Source organism: Lissotriton helveticus, chromosome 3_1 (assembly GCF_964261635.1).
Source record: "Lissotriton helveticus chromosome 3_1, aLisHel1.1, whole genome shotgun sequence".
NCBI classification, from domain to species: domain Eukaryota; kingdom Metazoa; phylum Chordata; class Amphibia; order Caudata; family Salamandridae; genus Lissotriton; species Lissotriton helveticus.
This window is the reverse complement of record NC_136061.1, coordinates 22699893-22713525: the sequence shown is the minus strand read 5'-3', so window position 1 is coordinate 22713525 and position 13633 is coordinate 22699893. Positions and strand designations below refer to the sequence as shown.

The window sequence follows — 13633 nt, the reverse complement described above, 5'->3', positions numbered from 1 at the left end:
AGGCAGGGGGGTCAAGGTGTAGGCTGGGAGACTGATAGTGGTGGTGGGGGTGAGGGACGGGTAATGGGGGCTGAGAGTAGGAGGGGAGATGGGATTGGAGGTGGTCCTGTTGTGAGGAGGGGGAGTTAGATTAAGAGAGGGTGTGTGTTCTGCGTAGTTGGTTAGAGGGTAATGGGGACTGAGTATGGGGGATAATGGGGGGGATTTGTCGATATGTGTGTTGTTCTGATGTTGAACTAGGTTAGGTGTGTTGTGGGAGGGAGCTGTGCTGTCAGGGGTGAACGGGGTGTTAAAGCCATCTGTAGGTGTTAGAGGGTAATGGGGACTGAGTATGGGGGGGATAATGGGGGGGATTTGTCGATATGCGTGTTGTTCTGGTGTTGAGCTAGGTTAGGTGTGTTGTGGGAGGGAGCTGTGCTGTCAGGGGTGAACGGGGTGTTAGAGCCATCTGTAGGTGTGAGAGGAGTGTTGATAAGTGTGGAGGCCCGTGGATTGGTAGCAGGGGTGGGGGTGTGAGTGGTGTATAAGGGGGAGCGATCTGTGTCTGTGTTTGAGGCGCGTGTGGCAACTGCCTGGTGCTGAACTGGGATAGAATAATTGTGGGTGGGAGATGGGGGGTCCGGGGTAGTAGGTGTGTCCCTGATTGAGATGTAAGTAGTAGTTGCTTTGCGCTGAGCTGGGATAGAGGGGTTGTGGGTGGGAGATGGTTGGTCAGGGGTGGTAGGTGTGTCCCTGATTGAGGAGTATGCAGTAGTTGACTGGCGCTGAAGTGAGTTGGAGGGGTTGTGGGTGGTAGGAGATATGAGGTCGTGGTTGGTGGGACTGGAGGAGATATGAGTGTTGTTCCGCGAATTGGACAGGTGCTCTTTGAAAGTGGGGAACAAGTTGTCTAGTAGTTCCAGGTTCCTGTCTGTGGATTGAGATAGGACAATCCCGTTATTGTAGATAGTGAGGGTGGCTCTGCCTGGAAAGAGTTGGGATGGCGTGATGGAGAGAGTTAGGCTGTGAGAGGATTTCTTGGTGGAGGAGACAGTGAGTAAGGAGAGGAACGCTTTTCTCCATTGAGCTCTGCGTGTGGTGTGGAAGATGATATCAGTGTTCAGGGATCCATTGACCGGTGAGAAGTAGGTGTCAGCAAAGGGTGTTTCAGAGTGTGACCTAAGGAAGTTGTGTTTAAAGCGTTTAGCAGCTTTTTTGGTGAGTGTCGGTGGGTAGTTGATTTTATATGTGTGATTGCCGATAGGATCCATGTTGGGGCGGTGGTTTAGGTGGGTGTGGGAGAATACACTATAGTGGTACACATGTGCAGGAAAACAAGTACATAAAGTAAGCTACACAGTACAAAGGTGGTACTAGTGATCAGTCAGTATACCCAAATATAAGAGTGTGCAGAGACACAAATACATACAGTAAGTTACAGAAGTGGCACTAGTGATCAACCAGCTTAACCAAAGTATAAGAGTGTGCAGTAGAGCGAGTACATATAGTAAATTGAAGGTACAAGAGTGAGGTATAATGCTTGTATAATGTACAAAGTAGAAGTATAATACTGGGACAGGATACAGATGCACATAGCAATTACATGGATCAAAAGTGATCCTAGGGGGCAGAGGTGACACTAGTAAGCATCCAGAAATATAAGAGGTAGTAGTTGGTGCATTACAGGAGAGAGGAGAAGAGTGTGAGTGTATGCAGGTTGTAGCACTTTGCAGAGTAGTACAGACTACAGTAGAAGTATATTGTATGTGTGGTAGCAGTCGGTGCGTAACAGGAGAGAAAAGTAGGAATGAGTGCAGGTTGAGGAAATGTGCAGAATAGTGCAGAATACAGGAGAAGTATAATACTGATAAGAGCAGGATAAAAGTGCAAACCACAGTTTACATGAACCCCAAAATCAAAAATCAACATTAGTTAGCAGCCAGAATATATGAGGTAACAGTCTGCGCATTACAGATGTTCACAAATACAGGCAGAAGTGACACTAGTGAGCAACCGGAGATATATGAGGTATATGTGGTAGCAGTCAGACTAATAGAATATAGGAACAGAGTACAGATGCAAACAATAATGTACATGAACCAAAAATCAAAATCAATAAAATCCAAAGTGACATTAGTTAGCAGCCAACATATATGAGGTAGCAAACTGTGCATTAGAAGTGTTCAAAATATAAGTAGAATTATAATATTGCAATAATAGGCAGACATTCTTTCATGTATGAGGTAGCAATCTGTGCATTACAGAAGTTTAAAATACCGGTAGAAGTATAGTACTGCAATAATTGGCAGACATTCTTTCACATGAAGGTGTGAATACCTAACTGAGCACAGTATTTGATAGTCTCAGTAGTTGAGATTAGTCTAATTAGTTGTTTTGCTGATACCGTCGAGGCAGTGTCCATGCCTCTCAGAAGAATTCTGTGGTTTTCTGTGCGTAAGGCTGCGAATGCATCCTGAATGTCGATCCCTCTTCCGTGAAGTTCACTGTATTTCCCAGCTCCCCATTGGATTGATCCAGCTCTGTAAAATGCTCTAAACTCAGATTGTACAAGGAATAGGATTGATTGTGGTTCTTACTCAGCATTATGCAGCTCAAGCGCACTCCACTGACAGCAAAGACGTATACAGATATCATATACAATACAACCGAACACATCAACCCTTCATTCAATCTCCCCAATGGACACCGTCGCAGGTATAGCCCTACATCCGTTTCACTTTCTTCCATGTTTTCCGGGCTTGTTCCACAGAAGCTGAACGTCCCAGCAGGACTGTCGGTCACGTCTCCACACAAGCGCGGCTGGTTCATCCCGCCCATGGGCAGCAGGCAGCCTTTCCCCATGTGGATGATGTTTGGCTCGTCTGTTCCAGCCCTCCTGGTCTTCATCCTCATCTTCATGGAGACCCAGATCACAACGTGAGTATAGCGTGCATGCCAAGATCATGTGGATGAACGTATTCAACATCAGATCTCCAGGCAACAGGACATGTGTCGTCTCCTAGTGCGTTCGCATTCTAATCATATCCTAGTTAAATCAGTATCCTAATCCGGGTTCCAAACCTTCATACCATCCTGAGCTAGAACCCTATTTACTTCCTTATCACAATATCCCATCTAGAACCTCATCATGACTCCAGTACCTTGTCAACATCCTCTCTGGCTTTGCTTACCATCCACACACTATCCTGACTCCAGTACCTCATCAACATCCTGCTCTGACATGGCACATCATCCACACACTATCCTGACTCCAGTGCTCCAACAACATCCTGCTCTGACATGGCGCATCATCCACACACTATCCTGACTCCAGTACCACCTCAACATCCTGCTCTGACATGGTGCACCATCCACACACTATCCTGACTCCAATACTACCTCAACATCCTGCTCTGACATGATGCACCATCCACACACTATCCTGACTCCAATACTACCTCAACATCCTGCTCTGACATGATGCACCATCCACACACTATCCTGACTCCAATACTACCTCAACATCCTGCTCTGACATGGTGCACCATCCACACACTATCCTGACTCCAATACCACATCAACATCCTGCTCTGACATGGTGCACCATCCACACACTATCGTTACCTCAGTACCTCATCGACATCTTGCTTCAACATGGTACTCAATCCACACACTATCCTGACTCCAGTACCACCTCAACATCCTGCTCTGACATGATGCACCATCCACACACTATCCGGACTCCAGTACCACCTCAACATCCTGCTCTGACATGGTGCACCATCCACACACTATCCTGACTCCAATACCACATCAACATCCTGCTCTGACATGGTGCACCATCCACACACTATCGTTACCTCAGTACCTCATCGACATCTTGCTTCAACATGGTACTCAATCCACACACTATCCTGACTCCAGTACCACCTCAACATCCTGCTCTGACATGGTGCACCATCCGCCCCTATCCTGACTCCAATACTACCTCAACATTCTGCTCTGACATGATGCACCATCCACACACTATCCGGACTCCAGTACCACCTCAACATCCTGCTCTGACATGGTGCACCATCCACACACTATCCTGACTCCAATACCACATCAACATCCTGCTCTGACATGGTGCACCATCCACACACTATCGTTACCTCAGTACCTCATCGACATCTTGCTTCAACATGGTACTCAATCCACACACTATCCTGACTCCAGTACCACCTCAACATCCTGCTCTGACATGGTGCACCATCCGCCCCTATCCTGACTCCAATACTACCTCAACATTCTGCTCTGACATGATGCACCATCCACACACTATCCGGACTCCAGTACCACCTCAACATCCTGCTCTGACATGGTGCACCATCCACACACTATCCTGACTCCAATACCACCTCAACATCCTGCTCTGACATGGTGCACCATCCACACACTATCCTGACTCCAATACCACCTCAACATCCTGCTCTGACATGGCACATCATCCACACACTATCCTGACTCTAGTGCTCCATCAACATCCTGCTCTGACATGGTGCACCATCCACACACTATCCTGACTCCAGTGCTCCATCAACATCCTGCTCTGACATGGCACATCATCCACACACTATCCTGACTCCAGTGCTCCATCAACATCCTGCTCTGACATGGTACATCATCCACACACTATCCTGACTCCAGTGCTCCATCAACATCCTGCTCTGACATGGCACATCATCCACACACTATCCTGACTCCAGTGCTCCATCAACATCCTGCTCTGACATGGTACATCATCCACACACTATCCTGACTCCAGTACCACCTCAACATCCTGCTCTGACATGGCACATCATCCACACACTATCCTGACTCCAATACCACCTCAACATCCTGCTCTGACATGGCACATCATCCACACACTATCCTGACTCCAGTGCTCCATCGACATCCTGCTCTGACATGGTACATCATCCACACACTATCCTGACTCTAGTGCTCCATCAACATCCTGCTCTGACATGGCACATCATCCACACACTATCCTGACTCCAGTGCTCCATCAATATCCTGCTCTGACATGGTACATCATCCACACACTATCCTGACTCCAGTGCTCCATCAATATCCTGCTCTGACATGGTACACCATCCATACACTATTCTGACTCCAGTGCTCCTTTAACATCCTTAGTCAGATATGGTACATCAGACAATATCCTTATTCTGGCTCTGGTACCCCATTCTTTTTTTTTGTGGAAGTCTTTTTGTTCAATAAACAAAAAATTATAACAGAATACAGTGCAATATCTTTGATGTTGAGCGAGTACAGTGCATTTGTACAGTATTTATCATAACGTTACACAGGACCAATTTCTTTACATCGTTGACTTATTAACTCCACCGGATTTTGAACATTAATCTCCCAAATGTTCTCCTTCCTGTGGGGTAGAGTCTTTAAATGGTGTGCATATCATCCCTCTACGTTTGTTCCACACTCCCCAGATCCTTGCCCATTTTTGTGGACATCCTCTCCCTCATATATCACCCTCTCCGCCTGTATGCACCAGTCCATATCTGTCCCCCAATCCCTGAATTTGAGCCCGGTAACTCTCTTCCAAGTTTTGCTTTGTTACACTTCACTACCATACAGCCGAGGGAGACCCACATTATCTCAGCTCTCGATAGGTCTGTTGCATCCCATATGTTAAGGAGGCACCACCGGGGCGAGACCTCCATTTTTTTTTTACGGATTACTAACAGTGTCTTGAGTCTTTGTTACCTTCTGCCAATATGTCTGGAGAATCGCGCATTCCCACCACTGATGTATGTACGTCCCTATCTGACCGCATCCTCTAAGACATACTGAGGAATTTAGGGTACCCATCTTAACCAGTTCAGAACTTGTATAGTATGCTCTATGCAGGATTTGAAGTTGGATAAATTTAATTCGAGAACAAATCGCCAACTCCCGGGGGGAGACCAATGCCTCCTGACATTCTTCGCCGCTGATATCTCCCATATCCTCTACCCATTTTTGCACGTGTTTCCCCCATTGTGTCAGGTGTGTTGTTTAGTATTTTCCTGTATGTCAGAGAAATCATCTTTTTCTGAAGGAAGTCTTCAAGGAGTCTATCTTCTAGGGGCAAGGAGGCTGAAAGAGCAGTACCTTTCGGTATCGCCCGGTGCAGGGCATTGTGGACTTGAAGGTATCTTAAGGTTTCCCTTACACTCAATTCATAGTCCCGTTGGAGGCCACCTTCCCCCCTGCCCACATATTGCCCACTCTTGAAAGACCTATCAAGTCCCATTCGTTCGGTCTGTCTCTAACAGAGGGGTGACCTGTGTAATCTTACTTTTCCACTCCAGAGCGGTCGTCGCCGTATGCCATGAATTGAAGGCAGTTGAGGTTGGTGTGTATTTTGGTCTATTCTTCACTCCACCATATATCGCTCTTAGATAATTACCCAGGGTCATATTGTATCTGTCCATCCTGTAGGCTGGTTCAGTTCCTAGGTCGGTGTACCCAGTGATTTGTGACTACTGATTGAGAGGCCCAGTAATAACATTTAATTGCTGGTAGAGTTATTCCTCCATCATACCAGCTTTTCATAAGTTTGATCAATGCTATGTGAGGGATGTCATTGTTCCTCCAGAGCAGGACGCGTACCTCTGATTCTATTGTTGGGAAGTATTTGTCTGGGACTAAATAAGGTGTGTTTTGTAAAGCATAAACAAAGCGGCGAAGTGCCATCATTTTCAACAAAGCGGTCTCACCTAGCAGTGTGAGGGTCAGGGTCTTCCAATGCTGCACGTCGTCATGTAAGCGACATAAAGGAGGGGCCAAATTTTGTTAATAAAATACAGTTGGGTTAGCCGTGACATAGATCCCTAAATACCGAAATCCGTTCGTGACTTTTCTAGCGCCACAGACTCTCGGCAGGGTGGGGCATTCCGCGCACAAGACTTATACCAGCGACTTGTCCCAGTTGATTGTGTGCCCTGAAAACTTTTGAAAGAAGGTAAATATATGTAATATTCTATGTATTGAGAAGCATGGCATAAAGGGAGATTCTATCCTCCCACTCCACCCTCCAGTTGAGTCCTCTGATAATAGGGTCTCCGCTGATCCAGATTGCAAGAGGTTCGAGGACCAAAGCGAAAATTAAGGGAGAAAGTGGAAAGCCCTGCCTCGTTCCTGTCTGCAATGTAAACGTAGCTGACAACCACCATTTACTGTGACTCGGGCCAGAGGTTCTGAGTAGAGGAGTTGTACCCAAGATAGGAATACCTCTCCAAACCCATATCGTTCAAGAGCGGGGAATAATAAAGACCATTCGATCATTTTGAATGCCATTTTTGCATCATGGGACATTATCACTGCCCCTTCTCTGAAATTAAGAGCGTTATTCCTGCCTGGCATAAAACCAGATTGGTCAGGATGGATCAGCTTGTGGAGCAGGGTCAACAAACGTTTAGCAAGTATCTTGGATAGTATTTTTACTTCCGGGTCTAGGAGGAAGATAGGCCAATATGAGCCACAGTGCTCGGTGGGCCTCCCTTTCTTGTGTATTACCACAATATTGGCCATTTTCTGCGCTTCGGGCAGGATACCATATATCATGCTTTCTTCGTACATTTTAATAAGATATGGGGCGATTGTGGATGCATTTATTTTATAAAGTTCAATTGTAAGACCGCCCGGACCCATGGCCTTCCTGAATTGTAGCGCTCCAATTGCCTTGGTCACTTCCTTATTAGTCAAGCTGAATTTAACTCCTCAACATCTATGCTTTCAAGAACAGGTTTTTTAGGGTGGCCAACAGTTCATGTGCCTCATTGTAAGTGGAGGCCCCTGTAGGCGTATAAATCTGTGATTGTCCAGAGACCAGTACCTCCGCTCAAGCCGGTCATCTGTACCCAGTTCCTTTCAAATGAGCTCCTTAGGGCTGGAGCTATCTTGTCGATTCTCATATCCCTGTATACGTCTTTGAGAATTAGATCTTTGAGCTCAAGGGGTGCTCCACCCATCTAGCCATTCCCAGGTCTGCTCCCGGGTCTGAAAGAACCAGGACTTCCGCTCTGATATCACCCGCAGCTTGGCTAGAAAGAGCATCGCATATTTAATATTTTTCTCTCGGAGCACTCACTTCACCCCTAGGAAGGATCGCCACATCTTTTGTATCTTCACTGTGAAGTCTGGGAAGGTGATTGTCGAGTTTTCAAGCTTGAGTGCGGGGTTGTGCATGCTGTCTGAAGGATTATGTCCCTGATCTACAGTTAAATATTCTGGCCAAGATAGGGCGTGGGGGTGTGCCCGATTTCTGAGGCCATCCGGGCACTCTGTATGCGTGCTCCACTGAAAAGTATTGGGAGAGAGTTTGGGGCTGTAAGTGGGTCTGTATCAAATCCTCTATGAACAGGTCTGTGGCCTGTCCCTCCGCTCTCTCTGGCACACCCAAACTCCGCACAATATTCCTACCTGCGCGCCCCTCATAGTCTTCTAGTTTCACCTCCAGGTCCGCCGTTGTTGTCTGGAGCCTCTTGACCGTTGTTTCCAGTGTTTTGGTAGAGTTCTGGAGCACTGAGACCGATTCTTCGGTAGCTTTCACCCTCTCCCCCAAATTTCGTAGGTCCGCGTGCACGAGTGTCACCTCCACTGCTCCCCTAGCCTAAACAGTGGGCTTAGGCTAGGGGAGCTATCATTTCAGAGCCAGGACACCGTTTGGTAATAGCACGCTTTACAAATGTTATAAATAAATAAATAAATAAATGTGTCTATTTTATGTTCCAGTGCTGGGGGAACCCCTTGTATGGCCTCCTTGATATCCACTAGGGTCGGGCACCCTCTTCTGATTGCTGCTTCGTGCCCTGTGCTTCCTTTTTCTCCTCTGTAATTCCCGCTTTAGACTGATCGAATTCATCCAATTTCGTTTGATGTGTTTGTTTGGGCCCTCTTGCTATCAACATTTTGCCAGAATCACTGGTATAGTCTGCCCCCTTTAATTGTGCCATGCATATGTCCATGCAGGACTCAATGTGTTGTGACAGATGGAGTACGACTCGTGCGCATCTGCAATGTCGTTGCAGGCCCCACCTCCGGGAGTACTAGCTAAATAAATGATCTCCAACTGGGAGCGATTGTCCAATCCCTCCGCTCAGTGCACTTAAAATGGCAGCCGACTATTGTTATTGGAGTGCGTCACACCTACGGGGATCACTCAAAATGTTTATGCGGTGCCCTCCATCCAAAATTCCCTTCTTACTTGTTGCTGTTACCACAATTTAGGTCTCTCAATCGTTGTATAAGAACCTCAAGGCATCTCTTGGAGCACATTAATATTTTTTGCCCCTTACCCTCTGCACCGTTTTGACCAGTGCTGGGAGTCAAGTCCTTTTACCTTTTTGTGGGTACGGAAGGGTGGGAGGGAGCGCCCACGCTGATGTTACATTCAACTCCTCTCTACCAATTACAGAGCATCGGATGGTAGATGCTGCTCCGTGATTAGGGCGGAGGGAGGAGGGGAAGCAACTCAAAAAGGGGGGCACCTCCCTGAATACAGCCCACTAGAAGATGGACTACTACTGGACCCGCTATACGAAAAGGTGCTGTCTTGTACATACAAGAAAATCATTAACAATTCACCAGACCCCCTCATGAAGTTAAGAGAGGCATGGGAAACCGACGTAGGTTTACTTGAAGATGATGACTTGGTGGAAGCTGTGCAAAGCCCTAGAGAGGTGGCAATCAGGGCGCAATTTTGACTTGTTCATTTGAGAATACTACATAGGTCTTATTCCACTAGCACACATATGTTGAGGCTGGATCACACTCTCACAGAGGACTGCCAGAAGGGCTGTAAGCAGAAGGGCACCTTCTTCCATATACTATGGGACTGTCCGATTATACAACAGTTCTGGAGGAGGGTGATGCGAGTAATGTTCGTAGTCCTAGCGCTTACAATACCTATGGAGGCACGGTGGCATGTTCTATGTGTATCTGGGGAACAAACATAGCCTAAGTATCAAAAAATCTGGTTACTGGTGACCGTAATGGTGGGCAAGAGAAATATTTCAGGGGCCTGGCGTGCCACCAACCACCGACAGTGGTGCGTTGGAAAATGGACATGGATTGGTGCTGTGCAGCGGAGAAAACAAAATATGAGAGTCAAGGCTGCTCGAAGAAATAAGAAAATGTATGGAGCCAGTGGCATATGTATAGGCATATGTAAGGGAAGCCATGATACATAGACGGGAAGAGGTGGGAGATTAAGATTATTTTGGGGACAGTTCCTGTGGGTCCCAGTTCAGTCGGAAAAGACAATATTTTACAGAAATGTACAAGGAGTCCTTCATTACTGGAAGCCGGGGACCCCTGTGTGTCATTACTGGAAGCCGGGGACCAACAGTGAGTCATTACTGGAAGCCGGGGACCATCGGTGAGCCATTACTGGAAGCCAGGGACCACCAGTGAGTCATTACTGGAAGCCAGGGACCACCTGTGCTTCATTACCGAAAGCCGGGGACTGCCTGGGTGTCATCACTGGAAGCCGGGGAACATCGGTGAGCCATTACTGAAAGCCAGGAACTACCTGTGTGTCATCACTGTAAGCTGGGGACCACCTGCACATCATTACTGGAAGCCAGGGACCACGGGTGAGTCATTGCTGGAAGCCAGGGACCACCTGTGCTTCATTACTGGAATCTGGGGACCACCTGTGCTTCATTACTGGAAGCTGGGACCACATGTGAGCCATTTGTGGAAGCCGGGACCACCTGTGTGTCATTTCTGGAAGCTAGGGACCACCTGTACGTCATTACTGAAAGCCGGGGACCACCAGATAGCCATTACTGGAAGCCGGGGACCACCTGTGTGTCACTACTAGAAGCCGGGGACCACATGTGCATCATTTCTGGAAGCCGGGGACCACCTGTGCGTCATCACTGGAAGCCGGGGACCACCTGTGCGTCATCACTGGAAGCCGGGGACCACCTGTGCGTCATCACTGGAAGCCGGGGACCACCTGTGCGTCATCACTGGAAGCCGGGAACCACCTGTGCGTCATCACTGGAAGCCGGGGACCACCTGTGCGTCATCACTGGAAGCCGGGGACCACCTGTGTGTCATTTCTGGAAGCCGGGAACCACCTGTGCGTCATCACTGGAAGCCGGGGACCACCTGTTTGTCATCACTGGAAGCCTGGGACCACCAGTGAGTCATTACTGGAAGCCGGGGACCACCTGTGCGTCATTACTGGAAGCCGGGGACCACCTCTGAGTCATTACTGGAAGCCGGGGACTACCAATGAGCCATTACTAGAAGCCGGGGACCACCTGTGCGTCATTACTGGAAGCCGGGGATTCCCTGTGCATCATTACTGGTAGCCGATGACCACCTGTGTGTCATTACTGTAAGCCGGGGACCACCAATGAGTCATTACTGGAAGCCGATGACCACCTGTGTGTCATCACTGGAAGCTGGGAACCCTGGCTTAAGCAGTTTTGATTATTTGAATTACAAACCAGTGCACAAAATACACAGAACATTCATCAAACAAACACACAATGATTAAATATTTTACCTAGTTCACAAGTACATTTATTTAAAAAATATTTGAATATGCAGGTTGGAGCTTTCTAAATTCCGTTGAGGACACTTACTGCTCATACAATACTCTGATGGTGCACTTGCTTTTATTCCACAAATCAATCTGAGGACACCAACTTCATTTTTACCATCCAGTTTTACATCTCCACATTTACAGAACATTGTAAAATGTGTATTTGTACATTTTGCTTCTTTCGCTATCTACACCGTATTTATCTGTTAATATTATTTAATTTTCTATGCAGTTACAGACCCCCCCTGAGTAGGTTTCGTGGAGTCCTGGGGTTCCCGGATCACAGGTTAAGAACGCCTGATCTAGAAAGATATTTAAAATATAAAACGAACATATAATCAGGTCTAGCCTATCTGGTTTAAAGTACGTTTTTCAGAAATGTAATGTTGGTAATAACATTTATGAAGTGCAATTTGTAACAAATATAAAACCTTTAATAGAATTTTTTTTAATTGTCCCGAAAATAAATGATATATGAAAATAAATTAAAATTTTACATAATTATAAAACAATTTATAATTAATTATAAAAAAATATTTACCTTGCCCCACTATACCCCTCAAACCTAGCAGCCCCCTCTTAAAATATAACTATAATAAATATGTATAGCACAATTAACATAATTAGCAATCAACAAATAACTAATAATAATTAATTAAGTTGCAATTATTACTTTAATAACTTCCCTCCCTATGCTCCTACAATCCCAGCAACCCACACCTAATAAATAAATAAAACATATAATTATTTCACAATTTAAATCATTAATAATTACTTGAATAATAATAACAAATTAAAAATTAATTATCATTATTTATTACTTATTTAACTTCACACCTTACAATCCCAGCAACCCACATCTAATACATAACAACAAAATAATATTTACACAAGTTACATAATTAATAATCAATTAAATAATGAAAAACAAATTAGTAATTCATTGATTATTATTATTTTATTAACTTGCCACCATACACACCTACAAAAACAAGCAGCTCACAAGTAATACATGACTTACAAAATATAAATAATACACAATGTGCATAATTAATAATTGTTAGACGGGGACCCTGAGGGTCGGCCGGATACCGAGGGAGAGATCCCCGAGGGGGACCGTCTCCGGCGATCGTACAGACAAGTACCCTCCCTCCCCACAAACAGGCACCACACCAAGTCGAGTTCAAGGCTTTATATAAGGTTCTTAAGGCAAGGATATCAGCGATACAGGATAACTTGGACCCGGGGGTCCTCTCACTTCTAGTCTCTGTAGGGAAAGGGGGTAGCGGGACAGTCTTAGTACCGGACGGTACAGGTGGTGGTAAAAGGCGAGCTCACAATCCTCGAGCTGGAGGGTCTGTGGATCGGGCCGCGGCAGCGCCAGCAGGCCAAGGTGATAGTCTCATAAGCAGAGGGCCGCGGCAGCGCCAGCAGGCCAAGTCGATGGTTTCACGAGGCAGAGGGCCGCGGCAGCGCCAGCAGGCCAAGATGGTTTCACGAGGCAGAGGGCCGCGGCAGCGCCAGCAGGCCAAGACGATGGTTTCACGAGGCCGAGGGCCGCGGCAGCGCCAGCAGGCCAAGACGATGGTTTCACGAGGCAGAGGGCCGCGGCAGCGCCAGCAGGCCAAGACGATGGTTTCACGAGGCAGAGGGCCGCGGCAGCGCCAGCAGGCCAAGACGATGGTTTCACGAAGCAGAGGGCCGCGGCAGCGCCAGCAGGCCAAGTCACGGATGAGTTCTTCTCGGGTCTCTCGACTCCAGGATACAACTGCCTTCCTGGTCTGGTCCTGCCCCAGTTATAGGTCTGGTCCCCTTTGATGTCCGGACCCTCGCGCCTGGGGGCCGGGAGGTCCGGGATGAGGGAGTCCAGACACCCAGCAGGGGGGTGGAGCCAGCGCCCAGGCGGCCTGGGGTGATCGACACCTGGCGGAGGAGAGCCGTTGACGATTCCTTCTCCCATTGACTCGCCAAGTGGTCACTCTGCCTCCTGGGGGGAGGTTGGTGCCTCGATGTCGGGCCCGGCCGGGCCCAGGGTGAGGGTCGAGT

General features: G+C 47.3%; 1 protein-coding gene across 2 annotated transcripts in view; it reads left to right on the top strand.

Moving 5' to 3' along the window:
• SLC4A3 (solute carrier family 4 member 3) overlaps positions 1-13633 on the top strand; it is a 513414-nt gene that overhangs the window by 459578 nt on the left and 40203 nt on the right. For both annotated transcript variants that reach the window (XM_078679131.1, XM_078679132.1), the window contains exon 17: positions 2750-2916. In XM_078679131.1, coding sequence (XP_078535257.1) covers positions 2750-2916 — 167 coding nt within the window. The remainder of the gene's footprint in view (positions 1-2749; positions 2917-13633) is intronic.